This window comes from Dermacentor variabilis, chromosome 11 (genome assembly GCF_050947875.1).
Source record: "Dermacentor variabilis isolate Ectoservices chromosome 11, ASM5094787v1, whole genome shotgun sequence".
NCBI lineage: Eukaryota > Metazoa > Arthropoda > Arachnida > Ixodida > Ixodidae > Dermacentor > Dermacentor variabilis.
In genome coordinates this window covers 6,393,271-6,419,184 of record NC_134578.1, presented here as the reverse complement: position 1 = coordinate 6,419,184, position 25,914 = coordinate 6,393,271, and the positions used below count along the sequence as shown (strand labels likewise).

At 42.6% G+C, this 25,914-nt stretch overlaps 2 protein-coding genes across 2 annotated transcripts in view; one reads left to right on the top strand and one right to left on the bottom strand.

Moving 5' to 3' along the window:
- Window positions 1–15,096, bottom strand: part of LOC142564335 (uncharacterized) — a 64,117-nt gene extending 49,021 nt beyond the window's left edge. Inside the window, exon 1 of the mRNA XM_075675308.1 lies at window positions 15,013–15,096. Within this exon, the coding sequence (XP_075531423.1) occupies window positions 15,013–15,064 (52 nt within the window). The 5' untranslated portion in view covers window positions 15,065–15,096. The remainder of the gene's footprint in view (window positions 1–15,012) is intronic.
- The window catches only part of LOC142564334 (protein arginine N-methyltransferase 3-like), a 37,206-nt gene extending 12,970 nt beyond the window's left edge, over window positions 1–24,236 (top strand). The window contains exons 6-9 of the mRNA XM_075675307.1: window positions 4,751–4,893; window positions 15,039–15,173; window positions 19,227–19,314; window positions 22,413–24,236. Coding sequence (XP_075531422.1) covers window positions 4,751–4,893; window positions 15,039–15,173; window positions 19,227–19,314; window positions 22,413–22,519 — 473 coding nt within the window. The 3' untranslated portion in view covers window positions 22,520–24,236. The remainder of the gene's footprint in view (window positions 1–4,750; window positions 4,894–15,038; window positions 15,174–19,226; window positions 19,315–22,412) is intronic.
- The last annotated feature ends 1,678 nt before the right edge of the window (window positions 24,237–25,914 follow it).

Sequence of the window (25,914 nt, the reverse complement as noted above, 5' to 3'; positions counted from 1 at the left end):
TGATTCAAATAATTTGATGCAAATGTAGAGAAGCGTCCCTACAAAATAAAATCAGGTAATTTAATTTAATAAACTGTGTGTGCCTTGGCTGATCAAACAACTTGTAATAATTTTAATGAAAGTTTTGTATTTCTTTGCTTCGGCAGCAGCATTCTTTACCTTGGTTGGTAGGTCAGGTATTTAAGTTATTGAAAATCTTTTTATCAGTTTTGTTCTATTATAATGCACACTGCAAGAATCACCAGTGGGAATTGCAGTATCAATAAATAAATAAATAAGTAAATAAATAAATAAATAAATAGATAAAGGCCCTCTACACACAATTGGTAAATTCACAAATTCGAAATGTCTGGGTAAATTATTGGCTTCACATTAACTTGTATTGTAGTCTTCCAAAATGCCTAAGTTATTTAAAATCTACTTGACAGTGTTAATTGTCAGTGGGAATTTTGCTGACTTTTTGTCTAATTTCAGTGACACATTTCAAAAGCTTTTGGCAATAGTTGATTGTAATGGCTCATTATATGTGATTGATAGTCAGGTCTGTTGATGACAAAGGTCACTCTGACTGATGCATCTTCAGTCTGTAATAGTACAGTAATAATCTGCAAACTGGCCTTTGTTCGAAATGTCGTCAATATATATATACATGTAATGATAGAAAGGGAGGGAAAGGGGGAGGCTTGTGCTCCTTCACTCGAAAAATAGTTGGCACACCACTAAGTGCCCCAGCTGCCTAAGTAGTTGACGGACCTTGCTGTCTGCCACATGCTGCTTGAACACAACAGACTTCGTTCACATTACAGCATGCTAGCCATTCCCTTCGTCTGCGTTGCTGTCTTGCCAGTTTCACGACAATAATCAGCGGGCCAAGTGGAACACGGAATTGAAAGATCGTCGCATTGGAACATAAGGACGCTATCATAATGACTGTTGCGTTTCACTGTTTTACTTTTGTTTTATTGAATTTTCATTGAATACGCAGCCACGTAGCTGTTTGGCAGGCTGTGGAGCCATAGTCTTCTTTGCATGTTCAAAGTTGTGCATACCACTGGGCATATACTGCAGTAAAGGGCAATAGTCGGTATAACAAAGTAATGGAAATAACAAAATAATTTTGGGTTTCCCTTCAACTTCGTCATAATGAGGTTCAAATCGTTGAACATTGTTATAACGAAATCACATATGACACGAAAATACTTTCACTATATGCAATACGCACTATGAGTGTATATTCATTTTGATGATACTGACGAGGAACATTTCAAATTTACTTCATTATATCTGATAATTAGTTTAATTTGGGTTTGTTATATTGAGGTTTGACTGTATGTTATTTATGTGAAATGTTTACTTCTGATATGTGGGGTGTTTTTTTTTACTATACAGAATTTTTAAAACTTGACTGTGGCATATTGCAAAATTGTAATCCTTGAGCTAGGTTACTCGAAATGGTGGACATTAATTACATGAGAAATTGACATCTGTAATCGACTAATAAAAAGAGAACACTAATTAAGCTTGTAACTAATTACAGCATATATTACAATTTATGAATTTTAGTGTGAGTTTGCAAGTCATATACATTTGGAAGGAATTCTGAAAATGGCATAGGTTTCAAGATGTGCGCCATCATAGTTGTGGTAAAAATGGGCTGTTGTTCACTTCCTTTTTGAACAAAATGCTGTTTCATGCATTGAAGCACGAAAGTTACTGGGACGCCCATGTTTTTTGTCACACGGGCATTCATATTTCATCCATGTATTGTGTCAAAATTTGTGTCAAGTGGATATGCCCTGTGAACTCACCAGCTACAATTAGTAAACTGCAATATATGCTATAATGTAACTAATTAGAAAGTTAATTAGCTAATTTTTGTTAACTGGTAGATTATGTATTTCGATTTATTGTGTGAGTAATGTCTGCCTTTATGAGGAATCCAGCTCACATACTCATTTAAACTATTTACCACTATAGGATTTAAACAAATTCTATGTAGTCTAAAAAAAAAACTCGGTGTGCATTGATATGCTCAAACCATGTTGTGTATAGCTAGTACCAATGTTTGCCTAATTCTTATTGTTCCATTGAATCTGCAGCTATATTCTTTGTCTGCTGGTGCAAAGAGTTTTGGAAACTGTTTGTTTTGTCTGTAAAATAAATTTAAACTGGACTGTTGCCATGAGTGGTACATGCACGTAAGGTCGACACAATTTGGCAATGAATGTGACATGCTTGTCCACTGCCAATGGTACTCTCCAATTCTTTGCCCAATGATAGGAGTCTCATGCACTGACTGGAAATTATTCTTTTACAAACTAGATAGGTGCAAATATAATTGCACACTGGCCACTCCAAAAATTCGTTGTAGCACACACCTGTCTATTGTATGTTCCTGTGTTATGATAGTTAACGATAAATATGTACTGCAAACAAAACACTAACACCCACAAAAAGCAGAGCACTGCTTCATTTCACTTTTTCTTTCTAGTAATTTTACTTTTACATCACCCCTTGCATCCTTTTTATTTAAATAAAACCATGGTTGGAATGCCACCTGCATGTTCTGTGTCTACTGCTGTAGTAGTGAAGAAGCTGTAACTGCCGAAGTGTGAGTTAATCCTCTGAGGGTCGCCAAAAGTGACCCGCTAAAGTAATTTCATTATTGTAGATTTGAAATCTTCAGAGTGACATATTCAGAAAATATTTACCTCAGTTTTTTTTTTGTGTGACCATAAAGTGACACAAGATATTTTCTGCAGATAAGCTTGCATTGGTTTATTCATGAATACAGGTGGGCTTGCACAAATACGTATAATGAGAGTAAAAAAGTGGATACACCGGAATGGATATACTATTCTGATACGGCACTTTAGCAGTAGGCCACATCAAAGAAATCGGCGCTTGACTCTGTTGCCGAAGAGCAACCGATGCATATGTTTAGAGTGTAGTCAAACCACATATGTGAGTACACGAAAAAGAAACTCGGTGGTTGTGCGCCTGTCAGAAAAACCACACGAGTCAGAAATTTGCGGTAATTGGTCTCATTGCCATCGAGCTTTCGTGAGTCTCAAGAAAAAAAACCCAGGCATGGAAGCATTGTTCATATATGACGGCATCATTTTTAATACCGGCGGCTGCATGTGAACAGATGTAATCGCACCACTGTGACAATAAACGAGTGGACATCTAGCAGTGACCTTCTGAGAGTTTAGAAACCAGATAGACATTAGTTCTTGCGAGCACAACAAACGAAAACAGCCTGCGAGACGAAGCCTAAACTAACCACTGCACGCCCGTGCACGTGCAGATGTGCAAGGGGTTCTCGATGTGCCAGCATTAACAAGCTGTGGAATCAAGACTAAGAGACTACAGAGTGGAACAAGAAATTTCCTTTGTCCACACAGGCTAGCAGCACTTGCTGGGCAACAGAGAATTGAAAAATTGGCGTGCTTTCCAAACATACAGACAGCGTTGTAAATATATGGCATCGACCATTTAGGACTTGTTTGCAGTGCTGTATATTTACGATTTTGACCCTCAGAGGGTTATGAATGTCGCTCTTTATGGGCAAACTTGTGCCCAGGAAAGCAAGCAACACTTGAGTCAATGATACCAGTGAACACGGTCGTCAAATCTAAACTCACAAGTTCAGTTTCTTCTTACTTATACGTGTCTCATTTTACATTGCAGAGAATTGCTAGTGCTCACGTACGTTCCCGATCTGTCACATGTGCAGTGTGATTAGGCAAGCCTTTTTTGCTACAGAATTCTTAACTGTGTTCAAGAAATTTAAAATTCAGTAGGTGCGTCTTGTGCCAAACAATAACTTGATAACAGTGATAACGTGGTGAAAAAAGGCAGAAAGTAACGCTGTGTGTAACGGACGGTATTGTACACTTGTTATTGCCTGTTGTTTTTAGCATGCCTTGTGTTATTTCCTACCTTCTCCACATATGCGTGTCTTATATAATGTCTTCAAGTGTTTTATGCTGAAAGAAATGTTCATTAAGAAAACGAGCATGAAACTACCGCAGAGACTACTCATCCAGTTGCTTTACTTACCGTTATTTTCAATTTGTGCTCATTTTCTCAGATGTGATCATATGTGCCAACTACGATGCCCATACGATAATCCCCATACGATGCCTAATTTTTAGAGCTTGTGTACAATTGTTGCATTGACATGGACAAATCACAGTTTTTTATTTGCACCCAGTTTAAGTCAAAACCAATTTTGAAAGAATACAAAAGCGATAGATTTCTCAGTCTTTTTTTACCTGCTTGATTATTTGTGCTTACCTGCAGCAGCATAACCCAACCTATAGTAACAGTAAGTGAAATTCTGACTGCTGTTTCGTGAATACTTCTTAAATAATCTTTGTAATTAGTATTTCCACTTGTGGCTACTAAAGAGCAGGGTGCCTGTTCACGACGTCGTTATGGAATAGTCTACAATATCTTTAGAATGATCAGTCAACATCTTGATTAATAAAACAATTTTTAGTATTTTTCACTAAATTTTAGTATGTTTTGGCTTTGACCTTAGTACTTTTCAAATTTTAAGGTTGGCACTTTAATGTAATTATGCATGTGTTATCTGTGTTCCACATGTTATTATTCATGCTGTCAAGCTAGAGGATGTACAAAATAGAGACCCATACCTATGCTGATGAGCTGCAGCTAGTCTGGCAGTCTGCAATTACTAGCAAGCGCCCCTTTCTCTCTCTCTTTCTTTTTCTTTCTCCAGACATTCATCGACGAATGGTGAGCTTCTGGGATGATGTAGAAGGCTTCAAGATGACCTGCATGCGGAAGGAAGTGCTTGGCGAGGCCCATGTGATGGACGCCCCAGCTTCAAGTGTCTGCTCCGAGCGACCAGCCCTTCTGTTGGTACGTGTGGGTGGGTGGTTTGTAGCTTCTAAACGTGTGCTAACTGCACATTTACACATATCTAACTGCTGTGCAATATAAGAAATTAAGCTTTTGCCGTCAACATCACTGCTAATTATTGTCAATAACAACAACCAACTCAGTAAGCTTCGTTTATGTCGATTCTCACAGTGCGTGGGATCTGCATAATTTCTTTTATGCCTTGGTTTGCAGTCGCCATTTTCCAGTTTGCTGTAAGTGTGGCCTTTCTAATGCATGAGATGGAACTGAAAATGACTTTCTCTGGTCGGCAGACAGCGAAAAGGAGGTGTCGTCGGACTATGATGGCAACTAGCGGCTAAGATTCAGCTGTGTGTGCATCTGTATGCTTTTGTGTGTTCTATAACCTTGTTTCAGCACACGGTACACGTTGACTCACGTTTCGTTACTTGACGTGCGCAGTAGAATTGGCACCAAGTTATATTTCTTTATACTTGATTGGTACTATACTGCCAATTACAATCGGGGGCGCGGTAGAATCGTGCAAATACGGTGCTATCGTGGAAAGCGCATACGAGCATAGAGGCAACAGATGGCGCCACCATTCCACCACAGAAAAATAAATATTTTTTTAGTGATGTCACCACAGACTACGCATGTTTTGGCTTTACTGTGAACGAAATGCACAAATAAGATTAGCAAATGTGGGATTATACTGAACCCATTGCAATTTGCTACCTCTGTGCAAAGTTTGTGTGCAAATCAGCCAGTGCTTTAGCTGAAAGAGTCATGCAAACCTGGTGCTCCTACTTATGCAACACTCAATGTATAATTTAGTTGCATGTCAAGACATTGTTAAAGGGACATTAAAGGCAAATATGTCAATGTGGACTGTCAAAATACGATTCTAAAAAGCACACATTGCATGTTTCATGCCAAGAAAACAGTTCAAGCAAAAACAGCATCTAAAGGGTCCACATTCCTCTAGTGCAATTCAAATTGTCCGTTCAGAAGCAAGGAGTTGTGGCGTTGCATATACCATTGCTGCCCTTTACTGCTGTTGGTGAGTAAGATAATGCCAGACGGCCAACGCTATGTTTTGACGCGACAGCGTTAAGGAGCTCGTATCGCAGAAAATCCAGTGTCATTGGTGTCGGTGGCATTAGCCATGAGCAAAAAATCCCGGAAAGCAATTCATAAATAAAAAACAACTTGCAAGATGGGCTGGGTGGGAATCGAACCAGGGTCTCCGGAGTGTGAAACGGACACGCTACCACTCAGCCACGAATTCGATAGTTCGAAGCGGGACAAAGCGCCTCTAGTGAATGCGGTGTTGCCTTAGAAACGTGCCGTAGAAAGTTATACTGCAGTGTATGTCGGTAATTATGAGCATGTAAATTACAGAATTCGCAGTTACACGAGTAGTGAAGTATGTTTCCGCCACATTTCTTCTGCACTCTGCGCACACGCAGAGCCATCTTGCGGCAAACACAGAAGGCCCCCTCCTCACAATGTACGGTGCTGCCCCGACACGTGGCGCGCCACTCGCTCCATGATCGCAACCGCCTTCATAGCGCTTCGCGACCCGGCTGTTCGTGCCGATCAGGACGTTTGGCTCGCGTAGATCGTTTTAAGTGGGCATTGCGAACGGGGTGCAATAAAGCTATTGCGTTCCACTCTTGAAGGCGAAGCTTAAGCGTCCTCCAATTTTTTTTTCTTACTTAAAAGCAAAAGCACAGCCAGAAACTGAGCGAAGACACAGCTGACAGCATCCCAAAATATCTAGTGGACATGGAGTTTTCTGCTGTTCAAGGAAATTTTGTTCGTCACTCAGAAGTCCACATGGTAGCCCATTCATTGTCGTATGATTGTGTAACAACAGCAACCAGTGCGCCCGCCTCAATCCAAGTTTGCACTTCGTACTTGCTCTCCACTGTGACAGCAAGAAATAAATGGTAAAATGAGCCTTCGCTTTGTCTCATCTCATGCTAAGTACAAAGCATCTGAGATCACGCGCGCCATAATCTCAGAAGCCATGGAGTGCTGAAAGTGTTTTTATTTCGAGCTGTCAGATCATTTACTGCTGTCAACATAAAATGCATTTTTACTGGCAATGACGCCATGTATAAACTAGATCTAGTATCATTGGTTAAAACATTGGCCTTGTGGCCAGTTTGTGATTTCTTTTACGGGTGTATGATTGTAGTTTGTCACTGCATTTACTTTCTCGATGCCGCGCCCATGTATATACCTAGTCCCACAGCGAGATGTGACAGTAAAACAGGGTCCATCTATTGTGTCACTTAAATATCACATGCATGTGGTTGCCTCTTTAAAATGAGCTTTGCGAGCCAGGGAAACAAGTGCAACTGTACACAATACAGAAACTACCAAAACTTGAGAGCATGGGCGGTGCAGATTCAAGCGAAAACAACCTTTTGACCACCTGCCGCATCATTGTCAAGGGTAACATCAATGAGTTCTTTTTTGTAAGAAGCAAATAAAAGTAGACAAGTAGCATTTTATTCCATATTATAATACAACATAATTACATTTTTGCTATCAATGGTTGAGTACAAGTGACAGAATTATAATGAATAGTTGCTATGTCATTGGGTTAATACTATTATGTCCCGGTGGAGTCTCTATTCGTATTCCCCATTTACATCAAGTTGTCAATTACTAAAGCTCTGTTCTGGATAATATTGGCACCTTAGACATTCTTGAGCATTAGTGTATCACTTTAGCTTGTCTTAACATTTACTTTTAGTGTCCTTAAAGAGAAGCTTTAGCTTGGGAGCTCCTATCTAAAGACATTGGAAAAGAAATAGCTTTTCTCAGCAACCACTGCGCTGATTGTGATGAGGTTTGTTGCATTTAAAAGAAAAATTTAGAATCTAGTGGCTGTAGGAAGTAGAGGTTTTATTCAGGTCGTCAATCTTTTAATAAAGATTGTTGAAAATTGCAAAATTGCAAGAACAAAACTATCAAGTTTACAACTCTGTAACTCGGCAATTAAAAATGATATCACAATTTTATAAACTGCACATACCTAATAACACATCTAAAACAGACAAAATTGATATATTATATACCACTGAAATATACCAGAAGAAAGGGGGTTAACTGAGGGGCCCAATTTTATTATATCATAAGAAGCGTTTGTTGGCTTCTTATGATCTGAAATATACCAGTGATATGTAAGTATGACTTTTGCAAAACCCTTGTAAACATTGTAACAGATTCACGTAAGCCGTAAATTGATATATCAAATTTGTCCGCTTTAGATGCTCTAAAGAATGGAGTTTATAGAATTGAAATCCCTGTTTTTGGTGCAGAGTTACTAATTTGTAGGCTTCATGCTTCTATATTTTATAACTTACCGATTTTTGGCCATCTTTTAACAAAATTATAGGCTAAAATCAGAATTCTGCTTCCATAGTCAACAGAATTTAACTTTCTTTCTCAAGTGCAACATATTTCATTTGGCCCAGGGGTTGTCTCACTGAGAGTATTCTTGTATTTTACATATATGTGTGCGAATAGGCGACATCGGATTCGCCCCTAGTTATAGCTTCCCCTTAACTTTTTCGTTACCACGCCTATTCAGATCGATCATCGGTGAACGATGCTTTAGATAGCCTATTTCGACTTATTGGAGTCGTTTCTTATCCATATAAGGCCATCTAGTAGCTAGTACAGGCACTGCACTTTCAGAATCAGCCGAAATTTGTACACTCGGGCGATGTCGTGATTTATGACGGATCTTTTTTGCAAGCTAATGTGCGCATGTTGTAGCGAAAAGAGGCGTGGCTTACACCTTCTGCCACGCTCGAGAAGAAAGCATGCCACTCACGATTAAGCCGCAGAAGCATCAAAATTTTGTAACCAAATGACTGCCAGTGCATAACGAATTTAATTATATTGTTACGGGGATGTTAGGAGTATATAAAGACTGTATTTACAATATACATGTATATACAAGATGAGTCAGAGTAGTTAAGATGGCTGACTACCAACAACACGCAGCAGCCAGCATCTCGCGATTTTTTCTTCCTCTCTCTCTTCTTTCATCCTTCCTTAACAGGACCCCCGGGTGGTGAAGCACCGTCTTGGCGCATGGTAGGCGACAAACTGCGAGCGAAGTATGGCTTCAGCCACGAAAAGTGCACGACTTCAACAGGCGGCGGACTTGAGGATGGATGGAACTGTAACGGCGCGATCTCGTAATTGACATCGTTAACTTGACGTAGGACTTCATAAAGCCCTGTTTAGCGAGAGAGAAGCTTCTGGGAGAGGTCGACCCGACGACTGGTGACCAAAGCAGCACCCAAGCACCTGGGGCGAACTGAACATCGTGATGGCACTGGTCGTAACGCTCTTTTTGCAGATGCTAAGAGGCTAATAAGTGAGATTGGGCGACTTGACACGCCATGTGAGCACGATGGATGACTTCATGAGTGTACTCAGTGGCAACATATGGCACAGAAGGGAGGATGGTGTCAAACGGCAGTGTGGGGTCGCGACCATACAAGAGATAAAAGGGTGAATATCCTCCGGTGTCATGTTGGGACGAGTTATATGCGAACTTCACGTAAGCCAGCGTGGCGTCCCAGTCGCAGTGATCGTTCGAGACGTACATTGACAGCATCTCTGGGACTGTTCAGTTGAGACGTTCCGTAAGACCGTTCATTTGTGGGTGGTAGGCGGTGGACAGCTTGTGCTCAGTGGCACAAGAGCGGAGGAGGTCGTCCACAACTCAAGACAAGAACGAGTGGCCGCGGTCTGTAAGTAACTGTCAAGGCGCATCGTGCTGGAGAATGGCGTCGTGGAGTAGAAAATCGGCAACGTCAGTTGCACAACTAGTCGGCAATGCCTTTGTTATCACGCAGTGTGTCGTGTAATCAGTAGTGACAGCGATCCACTTATTCCCTTTAGTCGTCGGCGGAAAAGGACCAAGCAGGTCAAGGCCTACATGAAAGAATGGTTCAGAGGGAACTTCAATTAGATGGAGTCGGTCAACAGGTGGCAGGGGAGGTTTCTTCCGGCACTGACACAATTCACAAATTGCGACATAGCGATGCACAGAGCGATAAAGACCTGGCCAGAAGAATCAGCGTCGTACGCGGTCGTATGTACGCAAAACTCCAAGGTGTCGTGCCGTCGGTGCATTGTGAAGTTGTTCGACAACGACAGATCGCAGATGACGACGAAGGACAAGGAGTAACTCAGGGCCTTTGGGGTTGATATTGCAGTGGTAGAGGATACCGTCATGCAGCACGAACATGCGGCACGTGCCGGCGGTGCTGCCAGATTGCACTCCGGCGATGATGGACTGTAAGGATGCGTCGCATTGTTGTTCAGCACGCATGTCGGTCATGTCAGTCAAAGCCATCATGCAGGTTACCGGATCGTGCGCAGCAGGATCGGGAGGATCCATGGGGTGATGCGAGAGGCAGTCAGTGTCCTTGTGCAGACATCCAGACTTACAGTTGACAACAAATGAAAATTCCTGGAGCCGCAAAGCCCAGCGACCAAGCTATCCTGTCGGGTCCCAGAGGGAAGATAGCCAACAGAGTGCGTGGTGGTCTGTAACGACCGAAAACGTGCGGCTGTACAAATACGGCCGGAACTTGGTGACAGCCCAAACTAAAGCCAAGCACTCCCGCTCGGTGATCGAGTAATTTCTCTCAGCAGGTGACAGCAGGCAGCTGGTGTAAGATGTCACGCTGATGCCATGCCAGCTTGCGTCAGTGTGGACTTCGGTCGGTGCAGATGTATCAAAGTGGGCAAGTATGGGAGGGGTGGTCAGAAACTATAAAAGCGGCGAACGCATGAGCTTGCTCAGAGCCCCATGAGAACAGCGTGTTCTTCTTTAGAAGATCTGTCAAAGGCCGAGCCCAATGTCGGCAAAGTTTTTTACAAAACGGCGAAAGTAAGAACACAAGCAGTGCATGTCCGAAGCAGAACGTGGCACAGGGAAACTGCGTACGGTGCGAACTTTTTCCGGATCTGGTTGGACACCGGATGCGTCAACGAGGTGTCCCAACACGGTAATCTGATGGCGCCTGAATTGACCCTACGGGGAGTTCAGTTGGAGGCCGGCTTTTCGGAAAACTGCAAGAATGGCAGCGAGTTGGGTAAGGTGGCTGCCGAACGTGGGAGAAAAAACAACATTGTCAAGGTAACAGAGACAGGTGGTCCATTTGTAGCCTCGCAGAAGAGAGTCCATCATATGTTCAAATGTCGCAGGAGCATTGCATAGGCCAAACGGCATGACTTCGAACTGATATAAGCCATTCAGCGTGATGAAGACCGTCTTCTCCCGGTCCATTTCATCAATGGAAATCTGCCAGTAGCTGGATCAAAGACCGATGGGCGAGAAATATTTAGCTCCGTGCAAGCAGTCTAAGGCGTCATCGATGCATGGTAGTGGGTAGACGTCTTTTCGCATGATCTTGTTTAAGTGGTGATGGTCGACGCAAAAACGCCAGGTACCATCTTTCTTTTTCACGAGGACGACAGGCGAAGCCCAAGGGCTACCTGATGGCTCGATGAACTTATTGTGGAGCATTTTGCCCACTTCTGATTGGATGACTCGACGTTCAGCATGCAATACACGATAGGGACGCCGACGAATAGGATTTGTGTCTCCAGTGTTTATACAGTGGTGAACAATAGATGTTTCATTTAAAGGCCTGTCGTCGAAATCAAAGATATCACTGTACGATTCAAGCAGGAGACGTATGTCCATGGCCTGTGCAGAGGTGAGGTCAGGTGCAATCATTTTCGCGAGGTCATCTGTTGAGGAACCAGAGCTGTGAGCTGCAATTGGCGCTAATAAACCACTCTCGGCATTCAGACTCTCATTGTCAAATTCGGAACCACTAGAAATGCTGGCCAAGAATATGCCGGCCGGAATCACTTGAGGGCACAGGCTGAAATCCAGAAGCGGTAGAACGACATCGTTATTAGTAAGTGTGACCAGCGTATGCGGAACAACAACGTTCCGGTTCAAAAGCACTTCGATGATGGGGCAAAGCACATATTCACCGTAGGGAACCTGTGGCTGAGTGGTCAAAGTGACATAAGTAACTGCCTCAGGTGACAGATGCACATTGTGAAGCGAGCAGAAGTGCAGTGGGGCAGTGCTCGGAGCATCGGCGAGTTGAGGCAGTTCTTACTGAAGAACGCCAGTCGCGCAGTCGATGAGAGCAGAATGAGTGGATAAAAAGTCCAATCCAAGGATAATGTTGTGAGGTCAGCTGTCGATCACAGCAAAGAGAACAGAAGTAGGGCGGCCAGCTATACTTAAACGTGCAGTACACATTCCAAGGACAACCAGCACGCCGCCGTCAGCCACACGAAGCACTCGGGCAGCTGCTGGGGTGAGAACCTTTAAACGTCTATGTAAGCTAGCATTCATCACAGAAATGTGGGCTCCAGTGTCGACGAGTGCTTGCACAGGTACGCCGTCTATTTTAACGTCAATTACGCTTCTTTTTGTGGCCACAGACAGAGGATTTGCTGCTGTAGTAGGCATTGCAGCACCACCTCCGAGGGCTGCATTTCTTAGTTTTCCGAAAGGTGGCGGCCAAAAGCCACAGAAGAGGAAAGGCGACATGGCTGCGGCGAACGGGAAGATGGGCGACATGTTTGCGGTGAGCGAGACTGGTGTCTGCGCGGCGATGGTGAGCGTCTGTACCACGTGTTCCTAGCAGAGTTGTCGGCGCTGTTGGACTCGACGATGGGTGAAACATTGCGGGCATTTCCATTAGAATGGCTCAGGTTGGTCGGTGTGCGAGGTGTTGAGGGCCAGGAGTTGCGACGGTATCAGGCGACATGACCAATGCGGCAACAGGTGAAACATATTGTCTGGTCGTGCGCAGTTCTCCACTCAGTCAGGTTGCGATAACGCGGAGAGAAGCGTCAGGGTGGAGCGAAAATAGTAGAAGGGCGTTCTGTTAGCTCTGGGATTGGCGACAGCACAGACAGATTGTAATCCAATGTTTTCAAGTTGCTGGCGAACGATGGCTTGTACGAGGGGAACTGAAAAACTAGTAGCATCAGGGCTACACAAACAGGAAGCTGCGCGTACCATCGCATCCAGTTCACATCTAACGATTCGTGCCAAGTCCTCTGAGGGCGACACATGCTGCTGTGCAGATTGATCTTCACACGTCGATGTTGCGGCAGTATTGGGCAGTCTGGCGAATGGTTGCAAGACACATCGGCTTTTTGCCTCCTCAAATTGTCGGCACTCTAATGATGGCATCAACCAGAGAACAGCTTTTACACATGAGCGGATTAAAGGCGTCGTCAGCAATGCCCTTAAGCATGTCCTCGACCCGAACGTGTGTTACAACGACCACAAAGTTGAACAAAAATCGTACGTTTTGTGGGAAAAATGTGGAGTGCACTTATGCTTCACAAAATCCAGGAACTGCTTCGCCGCATGGCATAAGCAATGAACTGGTCTTAGTTTCTTTTTTGTATCCGAAGAACGGCGGTGTACTGTGCATTTATTTTTTTCGGACGTTCCTGGATTATTCATCTTTGAAATGTATATTCTGAATTTTCTTCGATATTAATATTTTTGTAGATATGATGTTTTTTATTGTTGTTTTTATGAACTGGCAGCAAAAATGGTGCTTTCTAGAATTTTTATGTTTTACCTAATACATTTTTTTGTTTGGCAACTTATGTTTCTGGAAAGAGCATGTCATTATGCACGATATGCTATGCTGTAATGTGTGCTGGAACAGTATCTGTAGTTGGAAATAACTTTTTCCGAGACCTATAAAGAACAACCATTGTCTCGCAGTAACGAAAGAGTTATGTGTCTTAACTGGTTGAACAAAGATTTGTCTCCAAAGGTAGACTAACTCTTATCATCTCTATTTTAATATATGCGGAAGACAACTTCCCTGTTTAAGAAACCACCAAACCTTTTTAACTGAATAATGTTGCATTTAATAAGAGAATACTATTTCTAAAGACTGGTGGAAGAAGACGGTTTATTTAGGCCCTTCAATCTTATATAGAAACTGACAAAAAAAAATTGCTGCGTGATGTTTACACAAAGCTGGCACTGTGCAAGAAAAAGAGATACCACAATTCCATAAAAGGATCCAGATAGCTCATTTAAGTTTACCATATTGACTTACAGTTCATGTACAACGCAAAAATTTCTTGAGTTTCACAATAGTCTTCATTCACAAAGTTGTGGCACTGTCTAGAATCACTGCAACATAGAAATTTATTCTGCTTTAAATGCTCTGTTGCCGAGTTAGAGTTCTGATATAGATATTTTGACTTTTCTGACATTTTCTTATTTTTGCCAATTTTTCTGGCAAGTATTAGAGCTTAATGGAAAGCTCAGTTTGTTATAGACTTTGTCTGTTTCTCTTAAATGCAACCACTCTCATTGAGATTGGTTCATGTAATGTCTAAGAAGAGTATTTCTGTATTTCATATGTGCAGCATTCAAATAGGGAGAATAAGAGCGAAAGCTTCACAGCTTAAAAGTCAAACTGCGATGACATTTTGGACTACCTGACAAACCTAGCGTCACATGGTGCAGACGTTGAGCAGCCACCATGCAAAATTTTCTGCCCCTACTAGTACAAGTGGGTGTGTTTTAAGAAACTAGCAAAAATAAATGCTTTTTTTGCTGAAACTTTAAAGAATACTACCATCACTACTTGCTGGTAATGACGCAGCCCTTGGAACATTGAGAATCAGCCCTGTGCATAGCCATGACGCCCGAGATTGGGAAGCGCCTGCAGTACACTGTAAAAATCTTGGGGGCCATGTTACAAGATCTGCAATGCACTAGAGGTACTCATTGTTTGCTAAGATGCTATTTAAAAGTCCTTAAAACAATTGGAGAATTACCAGCCCAACAGCATTGCCAAAGCTGCCTTAATAGCATATACTACTAATTTATAACCAATTTAGCCTAAGGTAAATTTAAGGGCAGTTGGCCTTGCTACAGTCATTGTATTACAGCTCGCCATCCTTGCCTACTAGTCTTTCAAGTGCTTTGCCTTTGTCTCATTAAAGTTCTCCGTCTCTCTTCTATGCTGTGCATTTATTCGGACAATCTCTTGCCTGGTTTTCCATGCTGATCATGCTTACCTGGTTTGCGTGGGTCATTCATGCAGAGCCTTGACTTGAACACGTGCCGCATGGAGGACAGTGACTTTGCGAGCGACTTTGAACTGGATCTCCAGCCAGGCACACAACAGGTCACTGCATTGGCCGGTTACTTTGACTGCACCTTTGAGCTACCAGTGCCTGTAAGCAGCAAAAACATTTCTTGTTTCAATTTGAAAAATATCTGGTTCTGTGTCTCTGTACTTCGTGCCCCCCTGCCCCTTTTTTTTTTTTTGCTGTTTTTCTTTTCTCAGTGCTAGGGATTCAATTCATCTGAGCTGTCGTTGCAGTTTTGCATGTCTACCTTGTTTGCAGCACTGTGTTTCCTGCAGATCATCCTTGGCTTTTATGGAGCATTAGCACACACAATGATTTTCCAGCACTCCCTGTAGGCTTGTTTCGCTTTGGTCTTATATTTTGCAATTTCTCAGTCTCGCTTTCCTGTGCTTCTCTTATTCTTTCCCCTTTGTGGTGGCAAGTCATTGCGCTCTTTTCATAAACGGTAGCAAGCCTGTCCCCAGCTCTTTATGTTTTACTGCGCAAAGCAGTAATGTCCTAAGGAACCAAGTTTGAGCACCTGCAATGTCACATCATAGTGTAACACTCGGAGTGCACACTTTACATTGCTCTTGTAGGCAGGTCAAGAGTGACATGAGCATAATATTGGGTGTAGAAAGAGAGTCGAAAAAGTGATAGACACCTGCAGTATGTTTATGGCGTAATTGGCATGGTCATGATTATTACCAAAGAGGCTTAGTGAAGCATGGTCATATGCAGCAAGACTTCCAGCACAGAAGTCACTGTCAGTGTTCCTCATCTGAGGACGGTTATTTGTAGTCTTGATGTCAGTTGATAAAGTCTTCTCATTCTCATTCTGTTTTTGTCATTCAGCCCAACTTTTTTGTCATCCACAGTTGCCATTGTTGGTGTGCTATCATTGTCATTGTGCTGCTTTGTGCAATAAATTACTTAAAGGGACCCTGAAACGATTTTGTACATACTTACCGAGTCGTTAAAGTAGGTCCTTCTGATCATTAACCCTTTGAGGGTCGATTTTTTTAACCATATGCAACCGCCCAGGGTCGATTTTTTTATTGCAGATTCCAATTCTTCTGAGGGACCTACTTCAAAAAAAAATTTAATGTAATTTTTCTAGGGTGACCGTAAAGTGAAAAAAATATATTTTCCATTGCTATATATGTACTATTTATTCATGAATAACAAAAATAAGAAAAGACAGTAAACTTACAAGAATTAAAAATTTGATGCATTGTTTGCAGATAAGGTTTAGAAAATGTATACACGAGAATATTTCGCAAGTGTCAAATGTTCCTGTTCTTACACTAATAGACAGTCCTAGTATAGCGTATGCTATACCATTGCGTACGCTAAAAAATAGCGGGTCGTCACTGCGCATGTGCTGAACGCTAAACGAAACAGCGGGTATAGCAGGCGTACGCAACGCAAACGAGTTAGCGTTAGCGTTTTTGCGTAATTTGCGGAGTTTGCGTGAAACATGGCGGCGGTCCTGGCTGCCCGCTTCGAATTGAATTTGGCATTGCTTTTGTAAAATGCACTTCGTTCGTCGCAAATGATTGTGTAAACGGCTTTTGCTTAATCTCGGGCCACTTTGACAACGGAGTATTATAGATAACCTCGTGGTGTTTTCGAGATCGCTTCTTGTTTCAAACGAGTCGAAGCCTAACGAAAGAAACATTCGAGATGTCAGTGCCACCTATTGCTGCAGGCGGGAAATAGCCGCAACGATAGCACATGGCCTCTGAGATCCGAAGATTATCGCCGGCCAACCAAAATTGTAGAAAATGTGCGCTGCTTAGCGTACGCTACGCTATAGCGTATAGCATACTCTAAACTAAACCTGTCTAATATTTACGTCCATAGCGTAATCGAACTGCATAGGTGAGCGCACTCAAGAAAACTGTGGTTGCGTGCCCGTCAAAAAAGCAAAACGTGTGACAGACTACCGCTAATCTTCATCTTATCGCCAACCAGAGGCAATTAATTTTCATGAGTCTCCAAAAAAAGAAAACAAAAGGAAATGCATGCACAGCGGCATCTTTCCTCTGCACACCCCTGCGAGCACTAAACAAGTGAGAAACAGGCGGTTGCCCTTTGAGCGATTAGTAACGAGATAGCCATTGTGAGCAGTTTTGTGAGCGCAACAAGCCGAAATTGCCCACAGAACAAAATCCAAACCGCCGCCCGCCCGCATGCCAATGCCTGAGTGGTAGTATGTAGACACGCCGGAGAAAACTAGCTCTAAAAGAAACCATGCAACGAAAACCAAGAAATGGAGGCGTGAGAAAAAAATGCCCTGTATTCCCACATAGTGGCAGCACATGCCGGAAAAGAAAAAGTTAGGAAATTGGCACGCATTTTAGACGTACGGACGGTGCCGTAAGTATACTGCATTGACCATTTTGGACTTCTTCGCGGCGCCTTATATTTACGTCATTGACCCTCAAAGGGTTAATTGATGAATCTAAGTGCTCCGCATAAAGCATGTAATTTCTTATAAGGTTTTAAAAAATGTACATCGCTGCCTATTGCAGCGCATCGCTCGGCTGAATTTTAAGACGCCCCTACCCATTTGACGTCATTTGCCTCAATGGCGTTAGTAAGGTGAACTATCCGAATGGCTGCCCAGGGCATGTCATGAATAATTCTTTAAACTTTATGGTGAACAAATGTTGTTCGGAATAGTTGGAATGTTAGTTAATTTGTGTCTATAAAAAGAAAGTAACAGAAAGTGAATGCACAAGAACAATTTCTCACTACACTTAAGCACTTCCGGCACACAGCAAGTGTCATCTCCTTTGTTAAAACGTGCTCCATTTTGACGAGAGCTCCGCAATCAGAGTCGGTCTCAGTCTTTTCGCGAGCACTATGATTTGACTTTGTTGCATTGTGGGGTGCAAACGTAGCGACTGGCAATATGTTAAGCTGCGACACCGTGTCCCTCTGCAAGGCAGCAGACGAGCGGACTGGCTGCAGCGCATCGGACTGCCGCTATCCGATCGGTGCCAGGATTTGTGCATTTGCGGCCATCAATATAAACCGGAGGATTACTACCAACGCAAGTACCCGGGAACAGGGCCTGGCCATTTGACCACGCCGTTTTACGGGATGAGCAGAAGCGCAAACATGATTGGTCTGCATGGTGCACCCACCTAGTGGCACAGAGCTCACCAATGCACAGTAGCAGTAACAAGTTGTATTCTTCTTTGCTACTGCTGTACATTTTTCGCAGGAGTGTAATCGTCAACACATTGTGTTTGTAAATGTTTAAAATGTTTTACACTTGGTTAGAGCAATATTAGCACTTTATGTGGCTGTTTAAGCTCTGCGCCGACAGGTGGCTGGACCATGCAGGCTGATCAGGCTGCTCACGTACATATACACTAATGTTTCTTCATCAGCTTGAGTTTATGCCTCCAGCCATCCGTTGAAACGCCCAGCTCGCGTGTGGTTACAGGAATACCATACACGTTCGGTGCTGCAACAGAATGCTCGCAACGCACACTGCTTCGATAGCTCTTGCTTGGGGTCGACTGCCAAGCAGCTGGCGGAGAGTTTGGAGAGGCTTCGTGCGCTCGCTCCTAGAGAACCGAAAGCCGACGACACGACATGCCAGTGAAGGCGGAGCTTAGCCCCGATCACTCGGGGAACGAATTGAGGAGAAAATGCATGACTATGGAGGAGGGTAACTTGAAATCATCCGTAGCTCTCTTAATACGAGATGCTTCTCACAGATTATGGTGCAGATGATTAACTTTAGCTGTACCCATGCGTCTGCAAGATTTGTCCGAACCGTTCCAGGGGCCCTTTAAAGGTGCTCACTTTGTCTTTTCTCAATTCAGATAATAGTAATAAAATTCTGGTTGAAATGAAAAAATATGATTGTCACATTCAGCTATAGCTTTCCAGTTACCCCGCTGCGTTTCTCATGCGGAGAGGGTACAACCTGGTGCTTGCCCTCATCACCTCTCTCCTCTGCATGCATTTTCCTCTCCACTCTTTACTCTCTTCACTCTTGTTACCCTCTATTTTGTTAGATAGCCGTCTGCCAACCACAAAATCAGGGGAAGTAGCTAATGCAAGCTATCACTTTTGTAATAATAAGTTGGTAGCCCAGACATAAGAATGATGTGCAAACCCATGCTTTTGTATGGCAGGTTGTCCTTAGCACAGCAATGGAGGCAGAGTCCACACACTGGAAACAGACAGTATTCTTGCTGGAAGAGCCACTCTTATTAGCTGAAGGTAAGTGCTTTTGTGTTTTTTGAGGTGGTTACATTCTCTCAATGTGAGGATGAAGGTGGTAGTCTATCCTCGCTATAACTAATTGGCATCTGGCATGAGAATACTTTTGTTGTAATTTTATATTTGTTACAAGGATATATTCGCCACATGCTGGTGAAAGAAATTTAATATTTACTTAGTTTGTTATGTTAAAGTTTGACTTAGTAACAGGACAATTAATGGTGTGCCAATGAGCAATGTACAACATTGCTTGTTAAAGCATCAGCCTGAATGAATACAAGACCCACTGAAGCGGCTTAGCAGCTGCAGCCAGTGAGTCACATGTTTTGATCTGAAAGTATCAAATGGCCCATTGAGTGAAAAAGCTGGCACTGTCTGTAGCAGTGAAATGCCACCTAAATTCTCATTGACTGAGATTCCATGTCACTAGCACGCCTCGATGGAGCAGGGCGAGCAAAACAGAACGCCTGCTGCTGCGTTAGCGTGCCACGTGTTGCCCGAGGTGAGAGGGCATCGCCGTGATGCTGCGTCACCAGCATGCCTAAATGGCACAGTTACAGCAACGTGGTGCCTGCTGGCTTTGAGGGGCCACTGCTGCTTCCTTGAATTTTCGTCACCAAGGATGTCGGTGGCATGCGGTGTTGGAAGAGTAGGCTGCTGCTGAAGCACCTACTGCATTGGCACATTACTCGCAGCGCAAAACTCAGAGGACCGCTCAGCGGCGTTCAATCAGACATTTATGCTTTCGCATTCATTACTCATAAGAAGTGCTTAGGTGTCCTTGGATTTTTTGTTAGAACACATTTTTGGAGATCGGTGCTCTATTAGGGTAACACAGTTGTTATGAATGATAAAGAAATTGCCACAAGAAGAACAGGCACCACAAACACTCACGGTGTCTGCATCATCTTTCTGTGTCCAATTTAATTTTGCACTGGTAACATGAATCAAGAATCCAGCTACCGATAGCCTGTCTAAGAGCATCACTTACAGGTAGGTTATGCAATAAGATCAAGAGATTTACAGGCATAGGATGTAGTTGGCCGATGCAAGATGGGTGTTGGAGAACATATGGAGTGGCTCTTGTTCTGCAGTATACATGAAATGTGCTGCCACTATTTCTTGCAAGTCTAGGTAGGAGCAAGTGCACAGCTGTCCACTTTCACGGCGGTACACAAAATTGGCTTCAAGGAGGCCACTTTCCTAAGAGTAACGTTTGCACTTCTCATCTTGTGTGCAGCTCACTCCTCTCATGACCTTTCACATCATGTGTGAAGCTGCATAAATACCTCACTTCATTCACATGGTTGCCAATCATCCATTGTTCACAACTGCTGCAGCACGTGGGTCCTCTTGGCACCCTCAACAGTCTGACTGCTGGTATCGGCTGCAAAATTTCTATGGGAATGTAATGCAAAGGCATCTGTTCGCTGAGATTTGGAATACGTTAAAGAACCTCCATGCAGCCAAAATTAATCCAGAAGTCATTGCTGCTATGCTTCCCGTAGGCTAGGTGTAGCCACTGGATTAAAAAATCCAATCAATTACTGCTGCAGCTGTTATGGCATGTTGCATGGAGGCGTAATTTTCTGTTGTTAACAGAATTAAAGTTCTATGCAGTTGTAATGGTATATGGTTGAACTTTGATATTACAAAGCAGTATCTGACATAAAATTATGTTTGTTATTTCAACATAAATCCCAACTGTATATTTGTTGCATGCTAATATTGGTGAGACACTGCTTATATTTACTTCGTTATATCTGATAATTTGTTATATCTGTGTTTCTTTATATAAAGGTTCTGTTGTGTTGCTTAGCTGTGTTCAATAGTGTTGAATGTTGCCTTTTCTCGGTGAGCATGATTATCCCTGTAAGGCGGCAATGTGCTGTATTCTGCATTGCTTTAAAGGAGTACTGCCACATATTTCCAAAGTTTTGAAAACTCTGCCACTTCACTTCTTGTGCATAAAAGAATAAGTATTAATGTTTGGAAATGTAAGATATTTTTATTTGATGCTAAAGTTGAAATGCCAGATCTGTCAAACATTATCATAAAATCATGACAGCAAAATTTGCTGATGTTATGCTGCAAGAGGTTAGGTATGATGGTAACGCTTATAAAGGAGTAAACAATTGTGCTTTCCTGGCTGTGTCTGCATGTGGCACACACAACGGTCACAGGAATGGAGAAATTCAGTGTTTCATGACATCATGCTTCATCCACCTATGTACTGAAGCTGGTTCATAGGAGCAAGTACTATACTGCATTATATTATTTAGGGTGTTCTGACTCTTGCCAGTATATCTTATAGGGTCTAGAAAATTCAGACCTTCAATTAATGCAAAAAATATGACAAGTCGAAACTGTCACGTCAGTACTCCTTAAATTTATGGCCACAGATAAAGGACAAAACAGTGCATGCTCAATATTGTGAGTGCTTGAAACTTTTGTTGAAGGCATATGCTTAAAGGCCAAATTCAATGAAGTCTTGGACTTCACAAAAAGCCTAGCTTCAGATACCGTAGATACTATAGGGCAGCCTATGTGCAAAACTTAACGTTTGAAGTATACGTGGATGTGTCACGAAAAGCTAGCAGGAATAGGTGTTTTTGATGCTGAAATTGAGTTTAAAAATAACACCATTCTCGCTCACCGAAAGTGATGCATCACCGAGAACGCACAGCTCCTCAGCATGACCTCCGAGATCAGGCGGTGCCCGCGGCTGCCTGTGGCGTGTTGAGAAATCTCTGAGGCGACACGCTGGGACTGGTGTCATATCCGTTAACCACCAGGTGTATGCATTGTCTTCTTAGGTGCTGTTTAAAGGCTGCTATTTAGAAAACTAGACAACCACCAGACCTTTGGCTTTCCCAAGAGTGCTTCAGTAGTATGTGCTACACATTTATAACAAATTTAGCAGAAGTGAAATTTCACTGCAGTTGGCACCTTATTTCTGTGCTGAAGCAGCTAGCGGCTGCAGGACACTATTGGTGGAGATATGCGCAAGTTCACAGGCTGTTTCGTGCCGTCTCATAAATAGGAGGCGAAGTGTGTGGAGTTCATAAGTGTTAGCTAATGCACGCTTATGCACGCAGGTGAGAAAACGGTACGAGGGCGATTGGCATGTCGACGGCAAGGCCGCAGAGAGCTCCTGGTCACCATAACACTAGGGTCAACACAACGGCAGTACATGCTGCACTGAAAAGTTGCTGCAACTGCAGTTGATGCTTTCTTGAAAAGGTGCCATGTTCATGGCAGTATGGTGGTTTGTGCTGTGTTGGAACAGAAGGGCAAACATGGCCATAGCTGCCAGATGAACACAAGTGTTCCTCTTTGTTGCGAACATTTGAGCCCGTGTTGTTGTTCACATTGAACATGCGATTTGTACAGATCCGCAAACAGTGTTTGGGCATTCTGTTGCAAAGAAAAAGAGAGACCCATAACACATGAGTTGCTATACTTTATCGGTAGTTCCTTGCAGCACTGTGGAAGCCGCAGGATTTCTTAGGCGTTAAGAAGGCTAACTGCCCCTCAAGATGTGTTCTTCTGCGCTGCGTCATCTTCTGTTTGTCCTGTTGATACATGCTTCCAGGCATGAGTGTTGATGCAACAAATGTTTTGGTGCTATGACCATAAGCCATGTTTACATGAATGTGACTGTGGGGATTTGCTTCATATATGCATACTCTTTCTCAACAGTTTCTTGCAGCCTCCTTAGCCAACACTAAGGGTGAACACCCCTCTTAATGTATTCACTCGTGCTGTATCGTCTGCCCTGCCTCTAGTTGGTGTTTGCTCAATGCTGTCACCATGTACCGCACTGGAGTGTAGTAGTAAATTAATGCAGCGAACAGTTCGCCTTTCAGATGATTTCGCATTGTCAGTGTATCACCAGTGCTAATGCTGTTAAGTGGAAACCACCTGCAAAGTGGAGATCGCACCTCTTTTACAGCTTGGTGTCTCCTCTGTAGGCATAGCAGCGTCAGACAAACAGCTGATCAAAGTAATATAACAACGCAACATACCTCATACTTCGCGCTCAGTGTGAAGTGAGACTATTTCTTGCTGTCAATGGAAAGCAAGTAACAAACTTGAATTTGGGTTGAAGCGAGCGATGTGGATTGTGTGGGCATTGCCATGTTACTATGTGGTCCTGGTTACTGGTGGTAACAGCCAGAATAATTCACGGTATACGACGTGCATGTACAGAGGGTCTTACATATCGCGTATTGCTGTAACACTTCCCCCAAAAGCTCTAACCTCACCAACAGTTAAGATAGTTACACCCAGAACTATATTCTGTTAAACAAGGATAATGTCTCATACCTTTGGCAGGGCTGCAAGTTACTTGTGAGATAGAGTATAGGTTCAAAGCCCTGGGCTGAATACTACTTTATGGCTCAAGTGTCCTTGTGTCTTCCTCTGTTTGTAAGCGTTGTCCCTCGAACCGGCCAGTAATGCACACATATTGATTTCTTTGGCACTGCTGTGTGTTGGGCCTGCTGGTATGTGAACTTGGATAACATTTTAGCCCCAGCAGACAAAGACATAAGGGACACGTAAACACCACAATAACTCATTGTGGTGTGTATGTCTCCCTTTTATTCCAGCATTAAAATGTTATCCATGATTTCCTTTCATTGCAACACACTGATGCAGTGCTTCAGACAGAAGCATGGATGAATATACGTGAACAAGTGCTTATGTACAGATTTTTGTGTCCAGTGACTGGTAAAAAGTTAAAGAAAAGGCAATGCCTTTAAGTGGGACCACAAATACTGCAATGGAGGTGTTGTGAATATTTGCTGACACTGAGAAAATCCTGAATGCACATCAAGAAACAAGCGCGAAAAAGCCACTGTGTTTTCATATTTGTTTGAGCATCTCATCTTTCAGAAATAAAGAACGATATAGTAGTACCATGCCTCATTTCTGTAAGCTTCATCAAGTGGTATGTCTAAACCAGACGAAATTGATATTGATACTCTTCATTCAGAAATACCTACATTATATCCTATGTTTGTTGCAAGCGCAGATTTGTTACATGCTAGCGTTGGCAAGAAATCTTTTAGACTTCCTTCAATAATATCTGGTAATCAGTTATATCTGTCTTTGTTATATCAAACTAGTTGTGAATAGGACTTTTGCAAGGCTTGATAGGCAATGCGACAATTTTAAGTAAGCTATACCACATTTATATCTGCATTATAGAAACTACAATATGCTGGTTTCATAACTATGAGATCTGTTTTTGAGGCAGAATTACAGAGCGCTAAACTTTGTGCTTCAAGTTCAATAAGTTTACTAATTTTTGCACATTGTAATAAATCTAAAGGAATTATATAAAATTTCTTATACAATGACTCAAATATACTTTCTTAAATGCAGCAATTTGAATTCATATCAGTTAAGCGATTATGCGAGAGCATTTTGGCATTTGGCATCTGTATTTGTATGGGGAAATCACAGCTGGCCCCAAGTTAATGCTTCCTCCTGATATTCTTTATGTTCACTGCCATTTAATCTAGCTATTACTGTTCATTTAATTTTTTAAATCTGAAATTGAAAATGTTCTGCACACAGCAGCTGTGTGTATCACAATTCAAATGTAAAAGGTTCGCTGTGTTGCTGCCAAGTAAATCTTATATTTCAATAAAAGTGGCCATTACTGAAGAGCACTTGTATTTCCTTTCTAGTGTTTTGCTTGGACACCATAACCTTTAAACTGAAAATTTTTGAAACCATCTGTCACCTTTTGGACAGGTGTCATAAGAACTAACCAGAACATGCGCTTTCATTCGTCCAAGAGCTTGCATAGTTTTGAAATCATGAGATTAGGCACAAGGTTGACAGTGATGCAAGTTGAGAGCTACATATTAAATTAAACAAAGATAAATAGCAAAAGTAAAGCCGTGTGCTTAGACATCTTTCTTCAAAGTGCAGGCCCACTTTGTGCACCAATCTTTCTAGATTTCTCTCAGTTGTGCAAGAGCTGCACATAATGTGAAGTGCTATTTCACACACTTGTCATATTCTGCCATAGGGTTGATTAATTTTGATGGTATTCACAGCGCACACAGATTTAAGGAACCGAGTAAGGGTCAGGTATGGAGTGAAAGAACACTGAGCAGCATCGAAATGAACCACTGCCAAACTTCCCAAGCCTCCACACTTGCATACTGTCGAACTCGCTATTCTGTCAGATCTTATTGGCTCACAGGGCTGTTACAGTCTCTCAGATTGGCTCAAAATGCCAACATTGCGGAATTCCAGAACTCTACCCCTGTTTTCATTGCCTTTACAATAGAGTGGCATTTCCAGTACTCTCTGTTCTCCCTCCTTGCTAGATTGAAGGCTAGCTAGATTTGTGTATCGGAATATGGAGTGAGGTTGTATGTGACATGGTATCTAAGATAGCATGCAGTTAAGAAACAATGTACTTCTCCCAAAGCATATACAGAATCAGTGTAGCTGGCTACGTGCAACTGTTTTGCATTTGCCAAAATGTGGAAGAGTAAAGCAAAAAAAAAATCAAATGTAAAATTAAGTGGTTGTGGTTTATGTCTTACTTTATTTAATGCAAGCGCTGCAGTGAGT